This window comes from Antechinus flavipes, chromosome 3 (assembly GCF_016432865.1).
Source record: "Antechinus flavipes isolate AdamAnt ecotype Samford, QLD, Australia chromosome 3, AdamAnt_v2, whole genome shotgun sequence".
Lineage (NCBI taxonomy): Eukaryota > Metazoa > Chordata > Mammalia > Dasyuromorphia > Dasyuridae > Antechinus > Antechinus flavipes.
In genome coordinates this window covers 2,481,596-2,499,011 of record NC_067400.1, presented here as the reverse complement: position 1 = coordinate 2,499,011, position 17,416 = coordinate 2,481,596, and the positions used below count along the sequence as shown (strand labels likewise).

The 17,416-nt window shown below is 52.5% G+C and overlaps 1 protein-coding gene across 1 annotated transcript; it reads right to left on the bottom strand.

The window, feature by feature from the left end:
- Positions 1–105: 105 nt before the first annotated feature.
- LOC127554256 (putative uncharacterized protein C1orf229) lies at positions 106–2,427 on the bottom strand. The gene is made up of 5 exons (XM_051985646.1): positions 2,407–2,427; positions 2,124–2,309; positions 1,475–1,601; positions 429–609; positions 106–358 (listed from the first exon to the last, which is right to left on the bottom strand). The coding sequence occupies exons 1-5, from the start codon at positions 2,425–2,427 to the stop codon at positions 106–108; spliced, it is 768 nt and encodes a 255-aa protein (XP_051841606.1).
- Between the last annotated feature and the right edge of the window lie 14,989 nt (positions 2,428–17,416).

The window sequence follows — 17,416 nt, the reverse complement described above, 5'->3', positions numbered from 1 at the left end:
TGGAAGTGGACGCCCAGTAATAGAAACAAGCACTGGCCACAAGCTGTTTGTGGCCCACGTTTCCCGCCTGACGCCCCCTGGGCCCGAGGGCCTCCGAGAGCTCCCTCACCGTGGAGCGGCCCCCAGCAGGACCCCACGAGGGGCGGAACCCTTCCGGACATCAGGGGGACGCTCCCCGCTCTGAGTTCCAGGCCCTGGCTTCCGGGACAAGGAGCACGCCCTCAAAAACAGCCCCACCTCCAAGGCTGCACAGCCCCCCTCCAGAACGCCCCAGGATCCTCGGCGCTCTCCAGCCAGACTTCCAGCTCGAGGGGCACAAGCTCCCCGGGGCTTCCCCAGGTGCGCGGCCCCCGCGTCTCTGAGCCCCCAAGAGGGAGCGGCAGAAAATAGGGTGTCGGGGGGACACTTCAAAAGTCACTGAGGCAGACCCAGGAGCACCACGCGCCCCAAGCTCTGTGTCACCCAGCAGCTCTGGGCCAGCGGCCGGCCGGGGGCAAGGGCCGAAGCCTGAGGGGACGGCACCAAACACAAGGGCTCCCGTTAACGAAGGGTCAGAGCAGCAGAGCGGCCGGTTCCCACGGTCCCCTTGGGAGGGCAGGGCTGGGGCACCTGGGTGAGAGAAGGGGGGCTGGGGCAGAGTCTGCAAGCAAGAAGCTCCAGGGGCGGACAGTGCAGCCCTTGGTGCTTCAGACATCTGGGAGCTGGGAAGCGGCTGCGTGGCCGGAGGACTCGAAAGGTCAAGTGCTTTAAATGCTGCTGGCATCCCTCATTACACGTCGGAACTCCTGGAGCAGCTGGGAGTCCTGGGGCCCTTCCTCTGCCGGCTCTGGGCTCCAGGTGTGCCGAGGGCAGTGAGTGTGAGTGTGAGTGTGAGTGTGTGTGAGTGTGAGTGTGAGTGTGTGTGTGAGTGTGAGTGTGAGTGTGAGTGTGTGAGTGTGAGTGTAAGTATGTGTGTGTGTGTGAGTGTGTGTGAGTGTGAGTGTGAGTGTGAGAGTGTGTGTGTGTGTGTGAGTGTGTGTGTGTGTGAGTGTGTGTGTGTGTGAGAGTGTGTGTGTGTGTGAGTGTGTGTGTGTGAGTGTAAGTATGTGTGTGTGTGAGTGTGAGTGTGAGTGTGTGTGTGAGTGTGAGTATGTGTGTGAGAGTGTGTGTAAGAGCATGTGTGTGTGAGTGTGTGTGAGTGTGTGTGTGTGAAAGAGCATATGTGTGTGTGAGTGTGTGTGTGAGTGCAAATGTGTGTCTTACAGGTTTCCCGACTCCTTCCTTCCCAGCTCCGGGGGTGGGGGATAGGGTAGAAGAGGGTGGGAGAAGGGAGGGGAAGCCCTACTCCATGGCTTCTCTATGGCACTCACCTGAGCGCACACAGGGGATAGAACCGGCAGGACCAGACTCTGTCACTAATTGCAATAAGAATCATCTTTATCGTGACAAGAGCCGGCATTTATCTGGGCTTAGACACTGCCACGGTCTCGCGCACGGTCACGTTCCCCTTGGAGAACCTGCGCTTCTGCTGGGACACGCTTTGGGGGCTTGGTGGGGAGGTTCTGTTCTGGGGGAGGGGGAGACACCCGACCCGTGCTGGTCGGCTCACATCCAATATCTCCCTTAAAAATGAAAAAAATTAAATGTAATTTCAGGAGTTGATTTTCCCCACAAAATTTTAATTCCCACTTAAATAAATGTGGGAATCAGGTCAGAAAAAGCCCAGAACAGGAGCTTGTTTTTGACAAGGGGCATATAGTTTGGGGGAAAGATAAGAGATAGAGACAGAAAGAGAGGAGGAGGAGGAGGAGGAGGAGGAAGAATGGAGGGAGAGGGAGGCGGGGAGACAGAGAGAAGAGAAGGAGCAGGGAAGGAGGCTTGTAGTCCTCATGACCGTGGGCTCGCTCACTGTGACCCAGTTCCGTACCAGTCACGGGAAAGGCTTTCAGAGCTATTGAGAAGAATTCTCACCTCAGCCATATCCAGTTGGTTCATGTCTGTCCAAGAACAACAGGAGGCCCGTCCTCTGGAACAGGCTGAGGTCAGTGAGCCAGGGGAAGTTTCCGTTTCCATGGTCCCTGTTTCAATGCTTGGGGAAGCTGGGATTCCGTTGGCGGGGCTGCCCCGTCTCCCCGTCTCCGTACATGTCGCATCCCTTGGGCCTTAGGGACCAGCCTTTGGGAGTTGGTGGGGCTGATGATGAGCCTCTGACCTGGTGGGTCCTTGGGTGGGCAGCAGTTCCTCAGGCCAGCAGGCAGCTTGGGGGCCCGGCCCAGCCAGGGAGAGTCGGGGTTCCCTGCGCCCACTGGGCAGCGCCTTGGAGGAGGCCCCTAGACCAGAAGCCAGAATCCGGGAAGCCTGAAATGCCCCAAAGCCTATGTGGCCCAGGGTCTTTCCCAACCTGATTTCCTGCCTTTTCCAACTCACCAGAGGCTCGTCCAGGCCCATCCTGTGCCCCCGAACCTTGTAGCCGCAGCAGGCGCCCTGTGGCCCTTTCTCCGGGCCCTCCTGCCTCCGGGCCCTCCCTCAGCCGGGCCCTCCTGCCTCCGGGCCCTCCTGCCTCGGTCCCCAGGTTAGCTGAGTCTGGCCATTTTTTTTACTCATTATCTCCTCTGCTCTCCATGGCAACCCCTGGACCGGATGTGACCTTAGACTCCTCTTCACCAGTGGGGACGGTGAGCCTGAGTCACCCCCATCCCGCCGAGGTGAGAGGAGCTTCGAATCCAGCTCCGTGTCACTGACCTCAAGCCAAGGCTCCGGCCGCTCTTCCCTAAGCTTCATAAATGACAGAAGCTGGTAAAAAGCCGCCCCATGGTGGGGAGAGACAAGTGAGGGCCCCGCCCCTTCCCTCGGTGAGCAGTCCTTGGGGTCTCTGAGCCGAGGGCTTCTTTGTTTTCCCTTCTCTGCCTTGTCATGGAGACGGGAAGAAAACCTGGACCAAACAGCAGGTCCCTGCCCCAGACTCGGAGAGGAAGAGCATCCAGGAGAGAGCTTGGGGGAGGCCCCTTCCTGGCCAGGCACTCGGAGTCCAAAAGAGCCGAGTTCTAATCCTGCCTCTGAAATTCCCTCGGGGTCTTTGGGCAAATCTTGCTCTCTCTGCCTCAGTTTCCTCCTCTGTAGGTGACAGCACCCACCTCGGGGGCTGCTAGAAGAATCGAATGAGATAAATGAAGCAATTTGCAAAACTTAAGTTCTAGAAATGCCAGATATTCCAGTATCGTTACTTGGTCCTTTTAATGGGGTGAGAAATGAACAGAGCAAGTGTGTGAAGGGGACGTGAGGCCACCAAAGCTCAGGGCGGCTCCTGGTCCCAGGAAGGAGCCTTGTTCCCCAGGACCCTGCCCGAAGGGAGCCCCGAGGGGAGGAGGGGCCACGGCCGCAGCCTTTCCGAACAGAGCAGCGGGTTCTCCTGGAGGGGCCTCCTGGGTGTCCGTCGGGAGCGCGGATCTCGCCTCCTCGTCCAAACCCATTTCCTGCTTAGCCGGGGGAGGAGGAGAGACTCGCTTCCACGGAAGCATCGAGCCTGAGTGGGAGCCCCCAGGGAGCTGCTGCAGCTGTTGGCTGAGAGCTTCCGCAGCAGCCAGCGGGGCCCACGCCGGCCTCAGTCCCCAGGGCCCTTTCCAGCTCGGAGGGGCCGCGGTGGGGGAGCGGGGGCCGCCATCAACGTGGGGCTGCGGGCCCGCCAACTTCCCTGCCCTCCTTCTCTCCCTGGCTTCTCATAGCAGCTCTGGGCCTTAAACAGAGCAAGTGCCATTAGCCCCATTTTCCAGAAGGGGAAATTTAGTCTGTGAAAGCTCGTGGTTTGGCTTCCACAGCAAATAAGGGGCTAACCTGGTTTAGAACCCCCCCCTTCTGCTGCCCCAAAGCCTCCGAGAACTTGGCCAGAGCCCGAGAAGAGGGGAGTGACCCCCCCGGTAATTTATCACAGGATGGATAAGCCTCCGGGGCCCCCTTTGGGAGAATTCCAATAGGCAAAGAAGCCTGGGAGAAGGTCAGGGAACAGTGACGAAGGCACCCAGCGTCGTTCTGAAGTCTGGACGTTAGAGACTGAGCCAGAGGGTCCTTTCCCCAATGCACACACCAGGAAGACCCGCAGAGGAGGGTCGGGGACAGCTTGGGAACCATCCATTCCGGGACAGAGCCGCCGAGCCAGGGCAGGCCGGAGGAGCAGCACGATGGGCCGAGGGGGCAGGGCCCTTCGGGAGCCGCCGGGCAGGGTGGTGGGCACAGCTCACCTTGGCAGCCAGCCAGAGGAGAAGGAGAAGGAGAAGAACCGCCTGGCCGCTGGGATGGTGACTCTCCCACGATTCAGTCCGAGGCAGCTCCCTTGCCCAATCCCTCACTGCGTCAGGCTTTTCCCTTTCCTCTTCCTCTCGGGAACATGCTTTCCTTTAGCTGGGGCTGGGGGCCTCGCTCTGAGCCACCTCTACTTCCTGAGGTTCTCCCCCGGCCTTCCCTCCCGCTTGCTCCCTTCTCCATTTCCTCTAGGACTCCTTCAGGGCCCAGACCCGAGGAGGAGATTCCTTCCCCAGAACCAACAGAATCTCCCCAGCCTTCCAGTCCATCCCCCTGAGACCAGGCCCTGCCAGGAGACCCGGCCTCCCTCCTCCCTCCAAGGGCAGCAGCTTCCCGGGGCAGGCTCAGAAGCCAGCCGGATTCTGCCCGGAGCTGGCAGCCCGTTACCCAGCCCCAGCCAGGGCAGGAAACCCGAGGAGAAGCTGGGCAACGGGACGGGGCAGGCCCGCTGGTGTCCTGAGCGACCGACTCAGGGAAATGGCCCCGAAGCACCTGGAGAGCTGGGCCAGGCAGCCCCGCACACAAGTAGGATGCGGGGCTAGAAGCTGAGGGAGGTGGCGCGGGCTGATGGCCTTTCCCCCATCCCCCACTTGGGGAAGAGCGGGCAGAAGGGAGGCTGTCTCTGACCCCTCCCTGGGCTCCCCTAGTGGGGGGGGGACCCACTGGTGCAGTGACCCATAAGTCCGGAGCTCATGAGGTCGGCTCGGGAGGTTTCAGTCAGTGGCAAAGGCCCAGCTTCACGTTAGCTTTTTCTCTGCGATGCTAAAGAGCCCGGGATCGGGCAAAGAGACTGTAAACAAAAGGCTTTGTGCCCCCCCCCCCAAGTAATCTGGTCATCTCCCAGTCTCTGCTGGGCTCCCAGTCTGCTGAATTTGGTGCAGTCGGCCCCAGCTCCCGGGGAGGGGCTGTGGCTCCTGGGGAGGGGCCGTGGTTCCCGGGGAGGGGCCGTATCTCCTGGGGAGGGGCCGTAGCTCACAGGGAGGGGCCGTGGCTCCTGGGGAGGGGCCGTGGCTCCCGCCATGCCCCTGATGTCAGCTCCACTTCCCTGCCTTACTGACCAAGGGGACAGGAGGGAGTATGATGGGCTGGAGAGGAGAGTGCAGGAACTGGGGGAGGGGAGGTCAAGGAGGGCAAGTGAAAGGGAGCCCTGCTGAGGAGCCACTTCCCTCCCCTCCCGGGCCCCCAGAGAGGACTAGGGGATCTAGACCCTTGTGTCCTGGACGGGAAGATGTACTGATGGCGTTTTAGGAGAAGGAAGGACACAAACTAAGTGAGAGCCCCTGAAAAGCCCTGGGCATTGAGAAGCAGAGATCATGGTTCCATAGATCAGTGGGCCGGGGGCCTGCTCAGGAGCAGAAGCAGGAAGAGCCGGACCATAACCTGCTGACTGACCGAGTGCACCCCGTTATGCCGACCCACTGGGAGGTTTCCACATAAGTGAAAAAGCCCCAGGGAAGTTGCTCCCAGAAGGGTGTCTGGTTGGGAGGTGGGAGGCTGTGCGGGAGGAGTCTGGATTGGGCCAGCCGACCCAAGGGGGTTGCTGCCTTCTCAATTTCCTCTTTTCCTGCTGCCTTCTCAATAGAGTGCCATGCTCCTCCTTTCCTCTTTTCCTTTCTTTTTTCCCTCCTTTCTTTCTTTCCTCCCTCCTTTCTTTGTTTATTTCCTCCCTCCTCCCTCCTTTCTTTCCTCCCTTGATTTGAACTCAAGTCCTCCTGACTTCAGGACTGGTGCTCTATCCACTGAACCTCCTAGCTGCCCCTCATTCATTTTCTTTCCTTGCTCCCTCTAATATTCTGCTGAAAGTCGGATCCCCTCTTTATAAGTGAGAAAAAATAAAATCTACAACCTGCAGCTTAATGAAGAGAAGCCAATAGGACAGAGGCTGGAGCCACGCCACCCGATTTGGTAATAACTGGAGACCAGTGAGACTAGGTAATGGTTCTACAAAGGGCGCTTGGAGGACCAAGGAGGCTGCCAGCCCTCAGAGAGCCAGCGAGAGCCTTCTCTGCTCCTGGATAACGGCACCACGTGGGAGGAAGGGCGCTTGCCGGGAGCACCTGGTGCTCACGGAATGGGGCAAAGCTGCGTTTTGCTGCCACGTGTGGGGGCTGCCTGTGTCCCTAAAGTGAAATGAGAATTTGAAGGCTGCGCAGAGCAGTCCCCGGATTTCCTGCAGCCGGCTCATTTCTGTACAGTTTTCCAATGTTGCTTTTCCCGTGGGAATCGTCCTCGCTAAAGTATCCAGCCTTATTACTTTTTATGATCATGTGCTTAAGCACTGATGACAACCCTACCCTTATTGCAGACATCGTGATTCCGAGGGAAGCTCAAATGAGCAGGAGAGATATTAAACCCATTCGCCGAGCTCTGGAATAGAAGGCGCCCGAGGAATTGTTCCTGGGAGGGGCTCCCCACGAGCTCTTGGTGTCAGAGCCTGGCCAGGGAGCTGGGGCTCAGTTCTTATATCCTGTGGGCACAAAGGGGGAGAATCCCCACCCTTGTGCCACATGGAGGCTGCCAGTCAAGGGGCAGCGAGGCCAGAGGCATCATGTCCGTCTGTTCCATGAACGCCGAGCTGCAGGTGCCAGGGACTCGACAGTGAGTTCCGGACTCAGCGCGCATTTGAAGGCAAAGCTGACTGCAGAGAGAATGGCCGAGGATGGAGAAAGATGCTCTGCACAGCCCCTCCTCCCGTGTGGGCGGGGCCAAGGCTGGGAGACCAGACAAGATGCGGAACACCGGGAAGGACTGTTCTGCCCCGAAAGACAAAGGCTCGTGGTCTGGCGGTCCCCGCAGTCTGACGCGACGTGGCTACTCTACGTGTGCACTCGATGGCCTCGTGTGCCCCGAGAGCACTTGAGACGAGAAGGGTTCATTTGCCAAGAACTGGATGAAGCTGCACTGGCCACAGGAAATGAAATGGGGGGTTCCGCATATGGGTCTATACCCAGCTTCTGCCAAACGGCTTCTAGTTTGTCCCAAGGGTTTTGGCTGAATTGTGAATTCTTGCCCCGATTACTGGGAACTCTGACTTGATCAAACATTAGGTTTCTATATTCATTTGCTTTGCAAACCATGTTCCTAATCTTTCCTATTGATCAACCTCTTTATTTCTTACCTCGTGCCAAACTGTATTTTTGTTCAATATACTACAACCTTGTAGAATGGTTTGAGATCGGGATTTATAGGGTGTCGGCAGGACTGGCGTCTCTAGAGTGAGGGCTGCCATGAAAATGGCTGCCGATCCACCTTTAGTGTCCACCTGCCCGTCAGCTCGGCTGTGGCTCCAAGCAGCCGGAGCATGTATGGCAGCCAATCTTCAGTAAAACCATTTCCGGCTGCTAATCTACCGTTAGTGTCCATCTGCCACTCAGTTCGGGGTTAGGGTAACCAGTAGCCTCAAATCCATCAGTTGGGGGGGGTGTTACCCGAGCATGTGAAGATTTCTCCTAACAAGTGGGTGGATGAGAGCGATTTGATGCAACGGCCGTGAAGGCACCTGAAGCGGGCACTGCAGAATGCGGTCTGGTTGGACACTGCAGATGCCAGGATCATCCGCTGCATCCCAAGCCATTGCCAGCCATCTGACATCATTAGGTTTTAGTAACTCTGAAAGAGAGAGCCAGGCTGGCGACTTTATGCCACTGCCTCACTTTCACCTGACATCACCCTTGATATCATTGATCCTCTTCAAAATGAAAGACAAACAACAAATGAGAAACAAACAACAAGGCTCCCCGTCCTTGCCATTTTCCCCCTTAATGCCCCTGACATTCTTGAACTTTATTTTCTCCCAATGAATTTTGCTAGCTTTCTTAGTATTTTTTTGGTAATATGACTGATCCAGTACAGAATAAGTAAATTAATTTATGTAATATTGTCATTTTTGTTATATTTGCTAGTCATATCTCAGAACAATTCCTATTTCTCCAATTATTTAAATCTGTCTTTGTGTAAAAAGTATTTTATGATTGTGTTCATATAGTTGTATGTATCTTGTCAGGTAGCCTCCTAAGTATTTTATATCGTCTGGTTATTTCAAATAGAGTTTCTATTTCTTCCAGCTGGATTTTGTCGGTAATGCTCAGAAAGACTGATGATCTGTGTGGGTTTATTTTGAATCCTATAACTCTGCTGAAGTTGCTAATTATTTCCATTTTTTTTAGTCGACTCTAGTGTTCTCTAAGTAAACCATCATAACTTCTGTAAAAAGTAATAGATTTGATATCTTCTTTTTATATCTTCTCTGCCTATATTTATTCTTCCATTCCTCTTTTCATGTCTTAGCTCTATAGCTAGCATCTCTAGTACTTTGTTGAACAGTAAAAGTGATCATGGGCCTTTGCTTTAATAGCAAGGGGAGGGCAAAGGAGAGAGGATAAGGACAGGGAGAAGGAGGAAATAAGCAGAGGGAGAAGAGAGGAAGGAGTGAGAGAGGAAGATGGAGAAGATCAAGAAGCAGGGAGCAGAAAGGGAGGAAAAGTGAGCAATTGGTTGAAAACACCCAAAGGAATAAATACAAAACCTATAATACCTCAGCTGTCGGGTTGATTTGTGACTGAGCTACCAGCAGTCCTGGGAAGACTTCCAGAGAAGCAGCTAGAAAGGGAGGTGTGTGGGAGGCGCCAGGAACACCGGATAAACCTAAGGGAGAACATGAGCCCCCAATTCACTCAAGAATGATTATGGCAGTAGCCAGCCTTAGGGCTGAGCAGACAGTGGCTTCCTGCAACAATGTGCTACTCACATTTCCTTCATAAATGAATTCATATTTTTATAGACACAGACATAGACATTTCACCATGTCCGGTGTAGACACAGTTCCCCATGGGCATGTGTGCATGAATCTATACTTGAGTAATCTGTAACTTTGCCTCCATTGATACAGAAGTTGAGCCCTCACAGACTTAGAATATGGTCTTGAGGTGCTTGGGGAACTCCAGAATTCTAGCCTTTCTGGTGTAAGGGCTGCTAAGCCCCTCTCAGGGCTGTTCATCCGTCCATGGTATCCATCTCTCACCCAACTTTCAAAGAAACTATAGTGTGCAGGCAACCACAGCCCAGCAAAGTGGCTTAAATGGGCTAAACCAGGATAAGAGTAACTGAGGGTTCTCATGCCCATCAGTGAATTGGGGGTGTGTACCCCAAAATATGAAGACTTCCCACAGCGTAATAGATAGACGAGAACAATTTGCTACGATAGCCACGAAGGTGATTGAAGCAGGAACTATGGAGAGCTTGGTCAGACACGGAAAATGCCAAGGTCATCCAGCCACTGCAGCCCGAGCTATCTCCAGGCCTCCTGAACCGTCCTGCCATTGGGCTCCAATGACTCTGGAAGAGGAAGTGAGACTGACCGCTTTGGGCACCTCTGCCTCGCTTAAAGCCAATTCCCATCGGTGATATCATTGTTCCTCTGAAAACAAAGGATGAACAACAACAGAGATTCCCGGAAGGATGCCAGTGGGCAAAACAAAGAAACAAAAACCAAACAAAGAACCCTAGTCTCCTGATGTTGAGCCTCTCTGAACTAGTCCAAGCCGGTCCTTGGATGGCCCAAAGTTGGACCCTAGACTCCAGATGGCTTCTGGCCAGCAGAGAATGTCACGGACCCTTCACTTGCCTTGTTTTGAATGAGTGCTGCTGCAGGTGCATCAGCCCTGATGAGGTTAAAAAGCTCCTCCCACGTCCCTTCCCGGCTGTTCTTTCAGCTCCTTGGGACCTTTTGTACTTGGCCAAAAGAAGTGCCCATTGGTCTGAATCTCAAACATATGCACCAAACACCAATCTCACACAAATAAAAGAGGATTCTACCGACAACATTTATTCTTGAGAATCTAGGAGTCCCCTCCCCAAATGCAAACAAGCTTGCTTTCCTCCAGTAAAGGTGGTCTGTTGCTCTTTTACCTTTAAACCTTATCCTCCAAGTGGCGAATTCCTCCTCCAGCCTCCCTTTTGATGGCTTGCCACTCCTTTGACTCCTTTCTCAGCCCCTGTCCTGACTGTCCAGACTTTGCCAGCATCCCCCCATGGACCTCGTTCCCCCTCTAACCTCTCCCCTCCTTTTATATGGGACTTTATTGAGCTGAGGAAGGGGATCGCTCCAGACTTGGGGGGGGGGGGAGCAGCACATAAACGTGAGCCAGGATGCCAGGAACAGGAACAAGCAGCTCCCTCCCTCGAGAATGCAGAGAGTGAAGAGCAGTTGCCAGTCTAGAAAGGAGGGGAGGGGAGGGGAAGGCCCACTCAGGATTTCTAGCGCCAAAGGGCGTTGTCTTCTCTGAGGCGCTGGAGAAAGCCCAAGGCTTCCCGAGTGGGAGAGCCGCAGGGTGGTTTGGGTTTTAGCAATATGGGCTTGGAAGCTGCTGGAGAAGGGGGAGTAGAGATGAGCCCTTGGGAGCATGTCCATCCCAGGCACTGCCTCCCGGCCATTGGGACAGGCCAGGTTTGGGGGCAAGCCTCCGGGCCGCTCCCAGTCTGGCTGACGGGGCTCTGAGCTCCAGAGCTGACTGGGTACAGTGAGCGGGATGATGCACCGGGAGACAGCTCGCCGCCTCATCCCCAAGGACACCCAGACCTGGGCAAGCATTTCCTAACTGTCTGCCCCTGCGTCACCAGCCCAAGGACCCTCCCAAAAAGGCGAGTGGCTCAGTCTGCTTCGCAGAGAAGGTCCTCTCCCCCTCTAGTAAACCCAAAGAATGAGTGAGCGGGAGAAGTGAGCCGAGGAGAAGGAGCCGAGCCCAGAAGAGTCACCACGGAGGGGCTGTGATCAGCATCCCTGGAAGGAACTCCCACACTGATGAAATCACACGCCTGTTTTAGTATTTAAGGAGGAAGATCCAACATTGTCCAGCATTTCCTTCCTTTGAAATGTAGTGTGACAAAGGGCCTGCGGTATCGGGCTTGGAGCCAGAGAAACTTAGCTTCCAGTCCCTCCTCTGCTTCTCTGCCAGATGTGGAATCAAGAGCAAGGCCTTTTGCCTCTCTTAACCTCAGTTTCCTCATCTGTAAAACGGCAGTAACAATCCTTGTATCCACCTCAAAAGATTGCTATGAAGGTCAAAGATACAATGTGCATAAAATGTGTCCTAAATCTTGATACCACCTTTCTCTTGTGGTTCTTATTATCGTTAACCACAAATTATCACAAACTCTGGAATGACAGTGAATTCTCCTCAGAATTCCCGTCACTTCCAGTTCCATTTTTTTGTTTGCAGTTGAGTCCAAAGCAAAGTTTGCAAACCTAACTTGGGATGAAAGTGCTGACGAGCCAAATCACTGCTGAATCAGGTGTTCTGCTTTTTTCATAGGAAAAGAGTCCTTGGAGAGCTCTAGAGCTGCAGCCTCCGTGAAGTCCCCGCGTCCATACTTGACCAACAGAAGTTACCACTCCTTTCTTTTTTCATTCTGTCTTATTCCAATGTTTGCCATTATCTTTTCTGCCTCAGTTTGATAGATTTCCCTCAGACACTTTTCTTGACATCACTTTAAAACAGCAGGGCAGAAAGAGCAGCTGACCAGCAGGACCCCAAAGCTCACAATTGTTCCCAGTATTCCCGAGGAGTACACTTAATGGTGAAACATTTTTAACCAGTCCACAACTTATGAAGTGCCAGCTGTGTGCAAGGGATCCTATCAGTAGGGGCTGATACCATAAATGAAAAACAACTTAGAACCTGCTCTCAAGGAGCTTGCGAAAGAGCCAGAGGGAAGAGACCCATATACACATTACAAAAACACACTGTTCGAGTTTGATTAAGTCCTAGAAAATGGCGAGCAAGGACTTGAGAGATTCCCCAAGGAAGAGTTGCTTCTAGTGCGGGGAAAAGCCGAGCTGGATGAAGGAAGCCATCTGGGCTGGCTCTAGAGGAGGCGGGAGGAAGTCAGTTCTGGTTCGAGGGGACACTGTGTACAAATGCACAGATGCGAGAAACAGCAGGACGAGATCAGAGAACAGGAAGTCATTCCATTTGGCCAGAGCGTTGAGGAGGAGAAGGTGAGTGCTGGAAAAACAAACCTAGAAAATGTCCGGGAAGGGTGTTCTGGAAAACAGTGACTTTCTGCACAAGAAGAACTATAAAAAGGTTCGCAGCCTTTGGGGGTTCAGTCATCTCATCATGAGCACAAAACCCCAGAGATGTCACTGGCGTGGAAAAAGACCTTTCTGTATAAATACATTCGCGACGGCAACATCTGTAACGGCGAAAACAAAAAACACAGAACAGAACAAACTGGTAACGTTTGCCATCTAATGATTAGGAAATTACTAAACGTGCTGTCGTGTCTGGATCTGCTGGAACATGATTGCACGCTCAGAAAAGTCCAATTTCACTTCAAGGAATAGAGAAACATAGTCCCGCGCTCCTCCTCTCCCCTGTGCTCTCTCGTTGACATTTGCATCTGCACTGATGAGTTGGGTTTCCAGGTGATGGTAAGTGAGGAGATATAAACCACCGGACCGTACTTCTACCACTGTCCACCTCGTAAGCCCCCACTGGTGTACTTCTCTTAACAATCAGCCAGCAGACACAATTAACTCTTGGCAAAGTACTTAGTACAATCAAAAGGAACGAAGCATTTCAGCTCCTCCTAAATCTGGACCCATTCTGCTACAAATAGAGACAGAAATCATCACCGGGAAGAATCAGCACAGGATACAGTGATATTGGGGCAGGTGTGTGAATAGACATGGGACAGAGACAACTCAGAATTCCGGAAGCTACAAGTCCTTTCTCAGAAAAATCCTCATACATCCCCCTTCGTTGTAGGCGGTTTCCTGGGCTTCTCCACAGGCTAAGGGTCTGCTCCTCTCCACAGCTCGCAGCTCCAATGCCTAGGCTAGGTATCTGGGACACCTACATATACATCTTGAATACACAGACATACCTCTTTCCTCCTTCCATGGATCCCGATCCTTAAAGCTGCTTCCCACCGCAAATGAACAAAAGCATAGAATAGTCTCACTATGGGCCAGGTCCTGGGCTAAGTAATGGAGATAACCAATACAAGCAAGCAGATAGTCCCTGCCCTCAGAGAACTTATATTCTAATAGGAGAAGACAACACACAGCAAAGAGAGGTCGCCGGGGAGGAGTCTTTTATTTTATTTTATTTTTTATTTCTTTTTCTTTTATTTTGGTAGTCTGAGAGGGAAGGGAAAGAAATGCTTATTAATTCAAAAATAAAATTTTAAACTAAAGAATAGCATTTGCATTTGGTAGTGGGATTCAGGACTAAGAGAGGCTTTAAGGATCATTTATTCAGTCTGACGCCTTCAGTTGTGACCCCATTCTAGCTGCAGGGGATGCTGGGAAGTGTAGCCTGAAACAGAGGGTGAAAGGATAGACACCCTGGGGTCTGTGTGAGGAGCCGGAAGCCAGAAATGTTGGAGTCTGTGGAGAGGACGAAAAGGGAGGAATAATGGGAAGGACTGGATTGATCTGGAGAGCAGGACTTGGCTTCCCCAAAACTGAGTATACTAGAGGGCAGCTGGAGCATTGCTTGGCTTCCTGATCCACTTAGGTAGGGAGTGATGGGTCTGGACACAACTTCCTGCCTTCATGGCCTCACAAAGCTGGTGGACTTGGCGAATTTCACCACGTTCTCTACCTTTCTCAATGAGATAATATTTGTGAAGTCTTCTCAATGAGGCAGTATTTGTAAAGCCCTCAGCACAATGCCGGGCACACACTAGGCACTAAATAAACGCTTATTCCCTTCCTAGGGAGAAGCATTTAAAACCAGAAAGACAAAGTGTTGGGAATTCTAGGCAATTGCCTGATATATCCTTGCCAGGAATGGCGGTCTTAATCTGATTACTCTTCTCAAAGAAGGGTTCCAAAGGGGGGGCAGTATATGTGGGTGCCAGATGGCAGAACGGCCCGAGAGCATTCTCAGCCGTTCTTGGGAATCTGGAGGCAGAAAGACCATTCCTCGATATCCTGTCCGTCCCCATTGCCTTTCTTTGCTCCTTCAAACTGACCCAGCCAATGGGGGAAAAGGAGAGAGAACTTCCTTCCTTCTGGATCGTGAAGGCTCTGGACTGCGCAGCTCATGAGACTTAAGGGGGCAGAGGATCCCAGGACACTTGACATGTAAGTTCGAGGGCATCCTTCCCATCCCTGCCCCAAAACCATGAGCCTTGATAAAGGAGAGAGAATGACCTGGGCTTAGGGGGCAGAGAATGGCACCAGGGACTGCCCCCGATGGTTGACTTGGATGAAGTAAGCCCAAGGGAGAAGTCCCAGCCCAGACCTGTATCCCACCAGTCTCTGCTCTCATGGGTCACGGCACAGTCAGCTTTCTTTTTTTGTCCTTTGTGTCACACACACACACACACACACACACACACACACACACGTATAAGGCACTTTAGGGAGACTCCACCTATGAGACAGCTGGAGGCCCTACTGTGCACAGGATTGGGAGTAGGAAGACCTGACCTCAGGTGTGACTCAGACCCCTCCTAGCTGTGTGACCCTGGGCAAGCTCACTAATTCTGCCTGTCTCACTTCCTCAACGGGAAATAGGAGGTAACAGCGGCTACTCTCCAGGGCTATTGGGAGGATAATGAGATAATAATTGTAAAGCACTTAGAGCAATACCTGGCACATGAGAAGAGCCATATAACTATTATTATTATTATGTTAACTATTATTATTATTATTATCTTCTACTCACTGGCATTGGGAACCACAGGGACACTGGCAGGGAGAGGAAATATTTCAATTCTCTGCCCACAGGCTGCTCCACCTTGAAGCTGTTTCTCTCTCCTCTGGGTACAGTCCATGAGAGAATGGAAAGGTGCCATCTTATAAAAAGGAGACAGACAGAGAAAGATACACCCGGAGAGGAGACAGAGAGGGAGAGAAAAGGGGGGAAGGAGGGAGGGAAAGAGGGAGAGGGAGACCAGAGAGACAGAGAAAGGGGAGAGACAGTCAGAAAGAAATGAGAAGAGAATGAGGGATGAAGGAAGAAAGGAGAGAGGAAAGAGAGACAGAGAGAGAAACAGAGAGACAGAGACAGAGAAAGAGAGAGAGGAAAGAGACAGAAAAAGAGAGAGATAAACAGGAATAGAAAGAAACAAAGAATGAGAGAGGGAGGGAGGTGGAGAGAGAGAGAGAGAGAGAGAGAGAGAGAGAGAGAGAGAGAGAGAGAGAGAGAGAGAGAGAGAGAGAAAGAGAGAGAGAGAGAGAGCACAAGCGCTTTTATTTAATGGGAACTCTCAGGCATATGGACCATAGGGGAAAGTTTTGCTCAATGACTATCATCCAAACCCAGGCTGAGTTAAGGCCTGTCAAGCACATGGGCATCAGGGGAAATTCCTGGTTCAAAACAAAGTCGAACAATGATCAAAAATGGCTCCAATGTCATGAAAACACAATTCTTAACCGTGATCCTAAAAACATGTGGCGCGTCCTTCCTTCTGGGGGGCGGCTGCTGAAGGAGATTGATGATGTCTTCTGGACCGCAGTGGGGACGACCTTCGCGGGAGGTCATAAGGACTCTCGATCCTAGCAGAGAAAGGGGGGAGCCTGCGGCCCCCTTCACCCCACCCCCAGCAGTTTTCTAACCCAAGTTCAGGCTGGCGGTGATGAGGGAGGTAAGAGAAAAAGTGGATCTTCCCTGTCTTTTAGAGCCTTTCTTCCCCAAATTGGTGTGAACAGCCTCATGACCTCATCTGCCTGCTTGTCTCCATCTTTGTGTGTCTGTCTGTCTGTCCCCCTTACTTTCCAGTTCATTCAATCAAATCACCCCCAGGACCCATCCAGGACAGGCCGGATGACCCTGTGCCCCAGCAGGGACTGACAGGGGGAGCTCTGGATTCTGCTCAGCCCCCCCCCCAACCAACTCTGAGAGCACAACCGCCAGCGCTGCTCCTGAGCCTTCTCCCCCGCCTGCAGTAAGCCCAGCTGTGGCTCCTCTCCCCTGGGGGATGTGGCTCCTTCCCAGAGGGCCCTGCGCTCTCCGAGATACCCCCCACGCCGCAGGCCACAAGGGCCGGCTCTCCTGGTTTTTACTCCCTGAAGACCAGGGGACGGGTTCCAGGCGCACGGTTCTCTGCTGGATAGAAGATCGAAGGGAAGCTGCCTACGCAGGAGTTTAAAGGGAACCTGTTTTGTATTTCCATCCAAGAGAGGACGGGGAGGGAAGGGCCCCACACTCGGGCTCACGGAGGTAAGTTACAGTCTGAGCCGGCGGGATGTGTCTAAGTGCAACAGACTGGAGACATGGAGGAAAGACCCTCATCTGCCAAGCGAAAGAAACAGACGCTTTTGTTTTGCTTTCAAGGAGATCCTAAGTGAGAACACAAACGAGGCGGCCTGTGAGGCAGCGAGGGTGACTGTTATTATTTCTAATTTTGAAGTTGTGTGACCTTCTCAGGGAGACGTGGCTAGTAGGGGTGAGAGCCGGGGTCCGGCCCGAGGTTCCTAACTCCAGGGCTGCCTAACACTCGAGGGCCCCCTCAGGAGATGTGTGACAGAGTGTGTCGGTGAGGCAGAGCGTGGTTGTCCCTGATTATTACGGTGGAAACTGGACAGAAAACACTTGATAAAACTGATAATCTTAAGGAAATGAAAATATAGTCTGCTTCGGAGGCTCCTGGGAATTTATTGCTGGAGGGGACCTTTTAGGAGAGCTTTTAGGCTTGGCTAAAGTATTTGGGAATTCTGTGTTTGCTTTTTTATGGTAATTCCATCACTTAGAATCAGGACCAGCTGGCTCCCCTGAGAGGAGAAGGGAAGACACAGAGGGAAATGTGAGCCCAAAAAGTAGCAATAAAAATCCTTTTTTAAAGAAGAAGGGGAAAACTGCTATTCTGATGACTACATAGGACCTGGCTTTCACAGGAGAAAGCTCAGGGATGCTGGGAGGTGATGACTCTGCTACCTCAGCCAAGATGAACTTGTGAGAAAGGGACCTCAGAGGTGAGGATCCTGCGACGGATGGTCCTTTGAGGGAGGTCGGTACAAAGGGGATTAAATTAAATTAATTAAAGAAGCATCGCTAGAAAGAGGGAACTGAATTGGAATTTTGTTCTTGAAAACTTTTTCTCCTTTTTTTTAATTAAAGTGTTTCATTTACAAAGCATATGTATAGGTAATTTTTCAGCATTGACTCTTGCAAAACCTTGTGTTCAA

Coding starts and splice junctions, on each gene's coding strand:
- LOC127554256 (XM_051985646.1), bottom strand. CDS start 2,427: ATGGGCCTGGACGAGCCTCTG. Junction 610..1,474: donor TCTCCAAGGGGAACGTGACC/GTGCGCGAGACC, acceptor TCTCTCACCCAG/GTGCCCCAGCCCTGCCCTCC. Junction 359..428: donor GGGGCGCGTGGTGCTCCTGG/GTCTGCCTCAGT, acceptor TTGGGGGCTCAG/AGACGCGGGGGCCGCGCACC.